The sequence below is a fragment of the Tupaia chinensis genome, unplaced genomic scaffold (genome assembly GCF_000334495.1).
Source record: "Tupaia chinensis unplaced genomic scaffold, TupChi_1.0 Scaffold145685_1, whole genome shotgun sequence".
Taxonomy (NCBI): Eukaryota; Metazoa; Chordata; class Mammalia; order Scandentia; family Tupaiidae; genus Tupaia; species Tupaia belangeri.
Window position 1 is genome coordinate 5,534,685 of NW_006205542.1, and position 12,900 is coordinate 5,547,584.

The following is a 12,900-nucleotide window of genomic DNA, read 5'->3' on the forward strand; positions in this document are numbered from 1 at the left end:
GAGCACCAGGACATTTAAGAAGGTGGTGCCTCGTGATCCAAATACCACTCATTAGACCTCTCACTCTTCCCAGTGACTTTCCATGGGGTGTCAGATTCTAACACATGGACCTTTGAGGGACTAATCATTATCCAGATATCATTAGCCATCAGGTCATGAGATTTGGTGGAGCTTTTCTCTGGAACGCCTCTGGTCAGTTCCTTTCCTGCTACCCATGGGCTGTCAGCTGCCCACGAGTGGTGCCTTCAAGCACCATGTCTGATACAGTCAGGAACTTTCTGCCACTGCTCATAATAACTATAACCATGGCAGACACTCAGAATACCAAATTTAAGAAAGTTATCTTATAATTCTTTATCGGGGGAAAGATTTTTGCTATAGTGTGTATAGACTTGCGGGAGAGACAGAGAGAGACAGAAAGTGAGAAATCACGGCCCAGGGGGGTTGACCACACTGCAGTCCCAACTCCTCCATTCTCCGCTTGGGATCTTGGGCATGCACACACATGCACCTGGCAGTGAGTTTTTAGTTACCAGGTCTAGGACTCGAACCACAGTCGACTATGTGGGAGTCCAGCACATTATGCCATCTGCTGGTCCCTACCTTATATTTCTTTAGAGTGCAGAGTAAGTTAAGGTTGTTTTGGTCAGTCAGTGTGTGTGATTAGACTCATTTTTTCTCTTAAATTTGAAATCTCCAGTATTTTCTACCAATATCCTTGACTTTATTTTCCTTTGTACTATTTGATAGATGTTTTACTGAATGAAATAATAGAACTGATGGGACTTAAGAGATCATCTAGTTCAACTTTTTATTTTACAAATGGAGAAACCAATTTGTTTCCAACTAGAATTTCAGTGACATATGCGGATCTGAGTCCCTCTTCCCCATAGTCCTGATTGCTGGCCCACAGCACGATGCTTTTCTTCATATCAGCATGGATATTTTTTTTTTTTTTTTTTTTTTTTGAGAGAGAGATTTGCTGTAAGGCACATGCATTCACCAGAAAGACAGAGAGATAGAAAGCAAGAAATCACCCCTCCAGGGGGATGGCCATGCTGCAGTCCCTTGTCCTTCATTCTCCTGCCCTGTCAGGATTTTGGGCACACGTGCCTGGCATAAGTTTCAAGCCACTGGGTCTAGGATTCAAACCATGGTTGGCCATGGGATCCAGTGACATAACCATGACACCATCTGCTGATCACAGCACGGCTATTCTTTGTCTTTCACCATATCTGGGATGAAACGTGCAACACTTTTTTTTCTATTTCCATCCCATATATATATATATTTTATTTTTTTTACGTTTTTATTGTGCCTGTCTTTATGGACTTCCATGCCCATTCCAGCTTTTGTATGTTCTTGTGTATTTTGTACATTTGACTTATATATTATAGTTAAACCAATTTGGGCATAAACGAACAGGTAAAATCAGTGCTTATCAGTAAGATAGTTTCTCTGAAAATGTTTCATCCAACCTCATTACTTCTTTCATTTCCCCTGTGAAGTTTTATATATATGCCTTTCATTTAACACACTCTAATCTTTCCATTCTACACTAACTCAGGAAGAAGAAATAGAAACTTAGAAGGTAGTGTCATGATTTTTCATTTCTTTAAAATAAATGTGCATTTCAAATTCAGATTGGGTTTGAGTGGACTGTGCCTTCTAGAATGTTAGAAACCTTTTCTGGTATAGCTGGTAGGATGACATGCAGGAAATAAAATGTTAAGTCTTATTAACTTAAACTCACTTTATAGATTACTTATTTATGATAAAATCCTTAAAAAACAGTTTTGAAGATGATACTAGATTTGCATCTAGGGATTTAACTTTGATTTCTTTATTATTTTTCCATGTTACATTTATTTCTTTCAAATATACAAACCTCTTATATATTTTATCACTGTGTAAATATTAGAGTTTATTTGCAGTTAATTGCTGTTCCTTTGATTTTAGTGTCTGTCTGCAGATGTTCAAAATTTGCTCTGTCTTTGGGAAAAAACATTTAGGGTTATACTAGTTGTTACAAGTCTTTCTATTCCAGTTAATAAATGTTATCTATCAGAAATGGCACAAAACACTGAATCCATTTCATAACACACAGTATTTCCATGTGTATTATGATGATTATTTCATTTTTAGGAACAAGAACTCTATCAAAAAGAAGGTTTGGGTGTTAATGAAGTACATTATGTGGATAATCAGGACTGTATAGGTATGTATATTTTTCACTCTGCCTTTGGGAAAACTGCAGTGAATATGTCACTCATGATGCAGGGAACGCGGGGTGTAGAGGTTGTCAGGCCCAGCACCTGTAGCAGAGCACGGGTTCTTCTCCGCAGCTCATGAAGAATTAGAGACACAGGCAGGTGAGTCAGCAGAGTTTATTAAGAGAGAGGAGGTAGAGCAGAGACCCCAAGCAAAGAGTGGGTCCTGAGTGGATTACCAGTGGGGAACTGAGGCAGGGGTAGGGGGGCTTATCTGGGTCAGAGAGCTTTGTCCCTGCTTGTCCTCTTGTATGTGTGTTCTCATGGTGGGGGGTCACTTTCTAGATGAGTCCAGTTATTCTCTCTCTCTTTTAATAAATTAATTAAAATGGGCATTTTAAAGACATTTTTTATTATTTTATTTTGAACTTTTATTCATTGTCATTATTTTATTTTTGATTTTTTTTGATGTTGACCAGAGAGAGAGAAAGAGAGAAGGAAAACAAGCTACCAGGTCTGAGACTTGATCCATGGGCAGCCATGTGGGAGTCCAGCCACCCTAATCACCATGCCACCTGCTGGCCCATGTCCAGTTACTCTTTTAATTTTGAAGTGGGTACAAAGGTCAGGAGACTCTCTTTGCCTGAAAGCTTTGGGCCATAAAAGACCATTACTTTCTTTCTGGAATGCCGTGGCACCAAGAAAAAAGGGTTTTGTCTTAGGTCAGTCATTAAGCCACTTCTGCAGGCTGTCTCTGTGAGCAAACAGTTCAGTGACAGTTGAGCTATTGTGCCTTCATCCCCAAACTTAGCTGTCCTGTGATTTCACCTTGGGCGTGTACCCCAGCTATAATCTTACGTTCCTGTCTCCTACCTCCCACAGTTTTTATAAGGCTTTTACAATGAAGTAGTGGTTCATGGTCACAAGAATTCTTATATCATTTAGGCTCATGGTATGGCTGTCCTTTGGCCCTAATGGTGGCCCTCTTGGCTTTGATTATCTTTTTGGGCAGCAGTTTTCATGTAGTCAAGCTTACTGGCTTATAGTTTCCAGTAGACCTAGATATTTAAAATGTCAAACTTAGGAGTTGTCTTGCCTTGTGTCTCTGACTCCCAGTTGTTTCTTTGTGTTCCTTAGGGTTACAATGCTAGTTTTGGCCTGAGGGACAAAGGGAGAGAAGAATGTGACTTCCATTAAGTTAAATTAAGTTAAAGTGGGTTGACTGGTTTCACGTCCTTTTTCCCTCTCTCAGTCTTTGTTCCCTCATCTTCTATTACTTAGTCTGCCTAACTCCCTAGCCAGAATCGGCCTTACTAGTAACTTTTCTGTGTGCTGTGGTTGACATTGCTAGTTAGGGGACTTGAAACTATGATTTTTTTTTTTTAATTGCCAGAGGGCACATGCACTTGTCAGAGAGAGAGACAGACAGACAGACAGAGAGGGAGGGACAAAGCACCCCCACATCCCTTGGGGTGAGGTCACGCTATAATCCTTTCTTCTGTGTTTCTCTAGCCTGTTGGGATTTGGGGCATGTACACAAGCACATATCAGTATGCCTTCCAAGCTGCTCAGGCTGGGATTCAGACTGCAGTTAGCCATTTGGGTTCCTGCTCTTGTAACCTCTGGGCTATGGGGCTGGCCTGAAACTGGTATTTGCGAGAAATTTATTTCTCTAATATGACTTAGAGGTTATTATTTTTCCTAGCAAAGAATCCAATTCAGCTTTCTTGAAAGTTTTTTCTAAATCTATTTATTGTGACAGTGGATTTCCTACTAAAGTAGCTAAGGCGAATCAGTTAAGGGGGAAACAGAATTGCTTAGACAGAAAATGGCTTTGTCATCTTACGGGAGGACATTCTTAGGTAGGCCAGGCTCGAGGGGAAGCTGGTCAGGGTTTGGCTCTGCTTTTCTGCTGTTCTCTGGTGCTGTTTCTGTCTGTGTATTGACAGTGCCCTCTGGCTGTAGGCTGGCTTCAGGAGTTTCATGTGGCATGCTCCAGATAATACCGTGCAGCAGAACAGTGACTGTTTTCCCTGTCTTAGCAGTAAGAAAACCTTTCCCTGTAGTTCTCAGCTAACTCTCAGTCTTCTTTTTCTTTCTCACCCCAACTCTAAAATCAAATGTTGGGCAAGCCTTGTTTCGGAAAACCCATTTGCAAATCCAGTCAGTAACTCATGCCACCTCAGATCAAGCTAGTATAATACATGGACTGGCAGGTGGTATTAGTGGTTGGGGTGTCAGACTTCCACATGGCTGACTGTGGGTTTGAGTCCTGGACCTGGTGGCTTGCTTTCTCACTCCCCTCAGTCAAATTAAAGAATAATAATAAAAATAGTATAATAATATTATTATTACTTTACATTAGTGTAACTTCTCAAAGCACTTTCACAGTCTACCTGGTCCACTCAGCATTCGCTGAACACACTGCATCCTTTCTCCCCTTTGTGCCTTTGTGATTTGCTCTCTTGGCTGAATTCCTGCCCTGTAGTTATCATTCATGCCGTCTCCACATCCTTGTACATACTCTCACTTACAGCTTAGTGCACCGTGCCCCTTCTTTACCACCACTGATGGCCCGAAAAGCAGCATTTTTCTGACCAATGCAGTTAGAATCTTGATTTCAGTAGAAATGGTAGGAGCATAAAAATATGTTTGCTGAAGAGCATTTAAATCAGTTTCCAGAAGTAGTGTTTAAAAGCCATGCATGCATGCAAACGATTCTGTGGTTTTACTTCATTTTGAATATAAGTGTCATCTGAAAAAGGAGAATTTTTGGTTCTTTAGCCTCTTACTCTCGTTTACAAATGGAATGGTTATTACATTAGTCACTTTCTTTATTGAATTGTTTTCTAAAACCTACATTAAATATATGAGTTTAGTTTCTAATACATGGTCAGATTTGAAATAAAAATCCATCTGCTCTATGTAGCCTTTGAGATTTCATAGACTCATCTATTATGTTGTTTCTGATCAGTGGTTAAAATTTTGTGATCAGTAAATTATTTACATAACTTCAAAATGTTTATAACTTATGACTATTTTGATATTTTAAAAATAGATTTAATTGAAGCAAAATTAGTGGGCATACTGGATATTTTGGATGAAGAAAATCGCCTCCCCCAGCCAAGTGATCAACACTTTACAGCTGCAGTTCACCAGAAGCACAAGGATCACTTCCGACTCACCGTGAGTATGCTCTTCCCAAATTAAGAGTAGGGCAGGAAGAGAAATCTGTAAAATGATGCACTAGTTATTAGATATTATTGGATAACTAAAACCATGAGTTATGTAGGGGTTAAAGTAACTATTTTATATCTAGCACAGCATCTTCTGTAGATGGGCATTTATTTATTTATTTACTTAATGATAATGATCTATGTAATCAAAGCCCTTTACTCTGGAAACATATTTTCTAGTACTTGCACCTATCTGAGCTGTACAATGAAATTTGCCTGCTGTCTGCATGTTCTCCTGTGCGTTGTTTTGTAGCAGGTAACCTTGATCATGTTCTAAGGTCAGCACCTAGAGTCGCAAGCAGCCATCTTTCTGCACATGTGTAAAACCAGGAGTGAAGGTTGTAGGCTTAGAATTCTGACCAGTGGAAGCAAATCATAATACATAGTGATTAGCCAACTCATTATTATTATTTTTGTTGTTGAGAGATTTTTGCTATAGAGAGTATGCACTCACCACAAAGACAGAGACAGACAGACGGAAAGCAAGACATCACCCCAGGGGGGTGACCACACTGCAGTCCCTTCTCCACCATTCTCCTCTCGGGATCTTGGGCATGCGTGCACAAGCTCCTGGCATGAGTTTGAAGCCACCAGGTCAAAGATTGGACTGCAGCCAGTCATGTGGGAGTCCAGTGATGTAACTGCTATGTCATCTGCTGGTCCCCAGCAACTTATTTGATCCTCTTTCCTGGGGAGTTTTGAATGGAAAATACAGTCAGAAGGAGAGATTGGAAGACTATGTGGAATAAAAGGAAAAAATTGGACACAGGATACAGAAGAAGCAAGTGAGAGGTGTGCTTCTAATAGGGCCAAAGACCTGGTTCTGGAACTGCTGTTGAGTCATAGAACTGTGCTTGATTCCTGTGCCAGGGAAAGGTAGAGCAGCTCTCCATGTGGCTGGACTGTCTGTTTGTTGTGTTTCCTGTCATCACCTAAGCCTGTTTGTTTTTTCACTTGACTGAGGTGATACAAGCCAGCTTGTCTCTCAACCAGCCTGGCTAGCACAGAGAAATATGGATGTTAATTTCTGCCTCACCTTACGGATAACAATAATAACAACACAAAATAGGAAAAAAAAAGAAACAGAATAAAAGAAAAAACCTGCCTAGAGTAGCTTAGTAGAATTAGGGAAGTAACAGAGAAAGGTCTCTCATACTATATGTGTTATTTTGAGATTGTAATGTAGCATAACAATCATTGCTTTAGTGTTTTCTTTTTTTTTGGAGAGGTTTTTGCTATAGGGCGCATGCGCTCACCAGAGAGAGAGAGACAGAGAGAAAGAAAGTGAGAAATAACCCCCCAGAGGGGATGGCCACGCCGTGATCCCTTCTCCTCCATTCTCCTCTTGGGATCTTGGGCACGCATGCACATGCACCCGGCGTGAGTTTAAGCCGGTGGATTAAGTGGGAGTCCAGTGACATAGCCATTATGCTAACTGCTGGTCCCCTATTGTTTTAGTGTTTTCAGGAGAGTAAGTGAATGGTAACGAGTAATTCTGTTTCCATGTCTCATTAACAAAATCAATGGTAAATTGATTAAATAGACTTATTTGAAAAGCTAGAATAATTGTGTTGAGCTCGAGGGACTGGAATTCCACAACCACCTGCTCCATTGACTTAGAGATCTTTTGTGTAACGTGGAGTTTGTTTCTGTTGTTTGTGCTTCTGAATAGCGAGTGAGTGAGTGTATGTGTCTGTGTGTGTGTTTGCCTTACACCTATTTCTTTTCCTAAGATAATATAGCCAGATGTTTGCTAGCTTTTACTGGTAACTGTTAAGGCATACAAGATGTTTAAAAAGCAGTATAATTGTGAAAAGTATAAAAATCGCCTTTACAGTTTTAAGTATTTTGCATCTTAAAAGTTTTCTAAAGCAATATTATGTAAGATGTTTTTGATAATAACTCCTGTGCGCATTGCTTTTCAGATTCCCAGGAAGTCTAAGCTGGCAGTTCATAGGAACATCAGAGATGATGAAGGCTTCATTATTAGGCATTTCGCAGGGGCAGTGTGCTATGAGACAGTGAGTAGAACATTTACAAGGAGAAAACCATTGGGTGCGGAAGCTCTGCTACAGTATGGTAGCCTCTATCATATGCGGCAATTTAAGTTTTAAATTAAAACTTCAGTTCTTCAGTAAATTAGCCATATTTCAGGCACTCACTATCCACACTTACTAGTGGCGACATTGTTGGATGGTATATTGGATAGAACTTTTCTGTCTTTATAGCATGTTCTGTTGGACATGGCTGTGTGAAGGGATATTATCAAAAGATGGACTGACACTTTCCCATTTGATGTTTCAGACCCAGTTTGTGGAGAAAAATAATGATGCTTTACACATGTCTCTTGAATCCTTAATATGTGAATCCAGGGATAAATTTATACGGGAATTATTTGAATCATCCACAAATAATAACAAAGATACTAAACAGAAAGCAGGAAAACTTAGCTTCATCAGCGTGGGAAACAAGTTTAAGGTATTCGTGTTAAATAAATTATATGACACTGTTTTTACTGTATTAAAAATAAAATAGTTTTATATTCCAAAGTGGCTAATGTAGATCACTGTCAGAACTCTTGTAAGTGAAGTTCAAGAGCAGACCCTGCATTGTCGATATTTGTATATAAAATATCATAATGTCAGCCTATAATTGAACATACAGAAATGCTTGTAATTTTCTGAATGTGTTCTTCCTTGGTGCTTAACATATCTGATTGCCTCTCCTAAAGTTCTTGCTTCTGCATACTGTCTGGTTGACCTTCAAACCTTCTCTTTCCCATGTGTTTTCTGTTTCCTTCCTCATTCAGCAGTTTTGTTTTAGCTGGTGTAGTCCAGCTCGGGATGGCTAGAAAGGACTAGTTGAGTTGAGAGAGGAAAAGCAGGCACAGCCAGGGGCTTCAGGTAAATGACCGCCTTCATGGACTCCTATCTATAGCGTGGCTGCCATGTTCAAAAGAGCCTTTCTCAGGTTAATGGTTCAGTTCGTAATTTATTTTCAATGTGTTTTCTCTCAAAGTGGCATTATGGGTGTGCATATTACACTAAAGTTTGACTAAAGCTTTTAGTAACTTCTCTAAAAGATAAATGCTCAGGTGTGGCAAACTCTTCAAATTGTTCATATTACATTTGAAGAATATTGCCAATTGTTTTATTAATTTTGAATCAGAATTCTTGGTCTTACAAGCAGTTGTCACAAGGTGTGTCTTAGAAATGAAACACTACGAATTGGTTCTACTTGTTGAGTAGATGGTACAGAGAAAATGATTTAAAAACTTTCATGTGCTAAGTTTAAAAAAGAAAACCAATATATAGAGCAAAGAAACAGAATTAATTCCTCCCTTATGCATTCACAAAGTATTGTTATTAGACTTACAATAAAACTCTACACATACCTTTCTTTCGATGCACTTTAAATATTAAAAATGATTTAATTAGGATCATATTCACTACAGTATTAACTGATAGTATAAGCCCCATTAAATCTCTTTTGGATTGCAACAGGCTCTAAATAAATAACTTGATAGCATTATGTTTAGAGGATTTTTTTAAAACTTAAACATAAATATGGGAACATACTCATAATACATTTTCAGGTAACTGTAACAAAAGTCTTGAATTTTATTATATTACTTAATTATGAATTCCTGATTTTTCTCTGTGAACAATTTTTTTTCACATTATTTGAATATTCTTCAATCCTGAATTAAGGGACAGCTTAAAAATAGTATATTAGCCTATATGAAATGCATATCATTATGTATTTTCCTATTGTCATAATAGAATTACTAGTAAGGACATATATGAAATTTTAGATAATATAAATGCAAAAACAAAAAGCAAAAGCACAGTTCTTCTTTGGAGTAAATAATCTTTTATACTGAGAATTGAAATACCTTATAACTGCTTATACAAGGGGACTCCAAAAAGTTCATGGAAAGTTAGAGTTTATTTTATTGCAAAATTTTTTCCCATAATTTTGTAGTTTTTTTCAGTAATATGCATTTCCATGAGCTTTTGAAGATCCTCTTATATACCATAAAGTATATTTTTATGTTAAACAACTGCTGAAACTAGAAGGGATATTGATAATATTTCCCATTTTCACAGATATTTTGAAATGAAATATTAATTACTATTAATATTCATCTTAAATAGAATAGCTCATTAAACTCAAGACAGGGCTGCCATTTTCAGTATTATTTCAGTTTACCCCACATCATTGGGACCCAAAAATTTCCACTGAAAAGCAACCTTTTCAAGTTATTGAACATAACCCTTTTACTGTTAATGTTTTAGAAATCCTTTTGGATTGAAATTTTATTCTATATAAATATGGATATTTGTATCCTTTAAAATAAAAACAAGTATGAATAAAGCATGAGTTACATGAGACTGTTGACCCATATGCTTTACTGAGCTTGATTGCGGCTGCTCTTTGGTAATCAACTTAGTGCTTTCTTTTTGTAACTCTTATGGCTTTATTTTTGCTGTTTCTAGTCTTCTGACTTTTTCTCCAGTTTTTGGTAGAACACTGCTTAGTCTGTGGCTTCAGAGACATGGGCTTTGTGACAGTTACTTTCTTTCTGAATCCGAGGCTTTTATACTTGCTTTTCAGTTGTATGGTGGTCCAGGTTGATTTCAGTTTAACCAGATAAAATAGGTTATGACTGAATTTATTTAACCCAGTAACAAATTCTTTGCATTTTAATAATTTGAGCTTTGACAATGTAAAGTATACTATAATGTCATGGAGAGGAGAATGAAATTTGACAAGCCTGTGTCAGAATCATGGCTTTGCCGTTATTGGCTCCATGGTCCTGGCCAAGTTATTTCTCTTCCTGAACCTCAGTGTCTTCACATATAAAATGAAGCTAATAAATATCCTTCAGTAAGATTGTTATATTGTGCTTAATTAGGATTAAACATGGTGATGCCCTTTAAAAACTTTCAGGTGAGGGACCAGCAGTTAACGTAATGGCTATGTCACTGGACTCTCACATAGTCAGCCGTGGTTCGAGTCCTGGACCCGGTGGCTTAAACTCACGCTGGGCGCGTGTGTGTGCGTGCCCAAGATCCCAAGAGGAGAATGGAGGAAAAGGGATTGTGGCGTGGCCATCCCTCCTGGGGAGTGATTTCTCTCTTTCTGTCTCTCTGTCTCTCTATCTGGCGAGCGCACAACGCCCTAGCAAAAAGCTCTCCAAAAAAAAAAAAAAGAAAAATAAAAAACTTTCGGGTGATACCTGACTCATGAAAAACATTTAGTAAAGTATACATATTATTAATTATAGCCATAATAAATACATTATGTGAATTTGAGACTTGACATCTTAATTTGCCTTTTGTAAGTAATATAATCTTTGTATAAAATCTAACTAGAAAGATTTTACCAATTAATTTACTTTGCATCACATTAAAGGAAATAAATGATTTTAATATACTTAATCAGAGTACATTATAATCAGTATTATAAAAACAGGAAAACATAGTATTTATGTCCAGGTATTTTATAGAAAATTGTCCAAGTTTAGAAAGATAGTTGAAATGTAAAATATTTAAAATACTAAAGAAAATTTCTGTAGATAGGCAGGACAATTTTGTTTAGGCTAAATTGCATAAATAATCACAACATATACCATTTGTGTATATTTTGTACATTATTCCATTCTTGATGCCGTGTGACAGACTACACCTACTGTGCCACATATTCAGATTATGCACTGTTGAACTCCTGTTGGGTGCATCCCCAGCGTTTCGTTGCTTCCTTTATTGCCTATACACTTTCCTCATTCATCCTACCTGCAAATGTGTTTGTATTTTTTTTTTTTTAGTATTGCTAATTTTCAGTCTTTTAATTATGCAAGTTTTGTGTAAGTAAATTATTGTCCTTGATATTACATTAGCCATTTTGCATGATGCTGTCTGTTAAAAGAGTATTAACTTGTGATGTGTTATATGTGCATTTATTGCATGTTATTTTAATATTGGAGAGCAAATATTAACTCAAGACTTGTGTACATTGGCTTTTAGAAATAACAAACTTATTTCCTTTTCTTCGCAGACACAGCTAAATTTGCTCCTGGATAAACTTCGAAGTACTGTGAGTACACATGTAAAGAAAACAGGTTTTGGAACCAGCAGTGGTCCTCTAAAACTGTTATTAATAATTACCCAAGTAAATACAGTAACACTGGAATAATTAGAAATATAAATTCATTTAAAAAATAAATTTTATTATATTTGATTAGATTTGTTATGAAGAAAGGTCAAATATGTTTGTGAAGTCAAATTATTTTATAAACATATAGAACTCTGAATGCTATTAAATTAAGTAGCTTTAGGAAGGTGAAAATAATTACTAAATATGGAGGAACATGTCTTTTTTATTTTGTTTTGAAGATAAGGCATATAATTAAATTATATATTGCTCTTGTAGCATTCTTCAGATATGGGAATGTTCATGTGGAAAAAAAAGAATATAATATATTTATGCCCCATTATAGAGATAAAATTTATTAGAAGCCTATTTTCCCCATTCTAGGGTGTATGTGTTTGCCAGAGAGAGAGAAAGAGAGAACAGAAATCACTTTTTTGGGGATGGCCATGCTGAAATTTCTTCTCTTCCTGTCTCCTTAAGTTTTGGGGCATATATGCACATGTGAAAAATATGATTTTCAAGTTGGTGGATCCAGGACTTGAAACTTGGAGTTGGCCATGTGGTATCCAGTGACTTAACTTCCATGTCACGTCCATGTCATGTGCTGGACCAAGACACCCCCTTTTAACTCAACATTTTAGTGACTTTTTTTAAAAATGAGAAATAAGAAAATCACTATAGGAAGGAATTTAACATGTGGATTACATAAATGGAGCACAATTCCAAAGTGAAACATTTTTATACAAATTCATAGAACTCAAGGGAGTACTCTTTCTTTTCAAATAGTTTTTATAAAGTCCAGCAATTATTCTGTCAATGCTATTATTGCTTAACTTATTGTCAGGTTAGAGCCTTTCAAAAATACCTTTAGAAGATCTTTAGAGTATTTTTAAAGTATATGTACTTTTAGAGCCTTTAAAAAATCTTTTAAATATCTTTCTTTTCTTAAAAAATTTGCCAGAGAGTACATGTACTCACTGGAAAAAGAGAGACAGGAAGAGAAAAGGAGTGAAAAAGCACTGTGGGGTGTAGCCATGCACAGTCCCTCTTCCATCTCTCCATCCTGACAGAACTTTGGGCATGCATGTACATGTACCAGTGTGTTCTTCACTTCTGCAGCTGGGGATTTGAACTGCGCAGTCAGCCGTACATGTGGGACCTGGCTTCCTTAAACACTAGGTCACAGAGCTGGCTCTGAATACCAGTATTAGTTGTAAATATTTATCTCCTAAGGGCCAAACATTTTTAAAAACCAAGTCTAAGAACATTTTTTCCCCTCTCAAATAGTGTGCTACTCT

General features: G+C 37.2%; 1 protein-coding gene across 10 annotated transcripts in view; it reads left to right on the plus strand.

The window, feature by feature from the left end:
* The window catches only part of MYO6 (myosin VI), a 109,179-nt gene that overhangs the window by 54,534 nt on the left and 41,745 nt on the right, over positions 1-12,900 (plus strand). For all 10 annotated transcript variants that reach the window (XM_027768235.1, XM_006168327.1, XM_027768242.1 and 7 more), the window contains exons 14-18: positions 2,146-2,218; positions 5,269-5,396; positions 7,372-7,467; positions 7,751-7,924; positions 11,507-11,545. In XM_027768235.1, the coding sequence (XP_027624036.1) occupies positions 2,146-2,218; positions 5,269-5,396; positions 7,372-7,467; positions 7,751-7,924; positions 11,507-11,545 (510 nt within the window). The remainder of the gene's footprint in view (positions 1-2,145; positions 2,219-5,268; positions 5,397-7,371; positions 7,468-7,750; positions 7,925-11,506; positions 11,546-12,900) is intronic.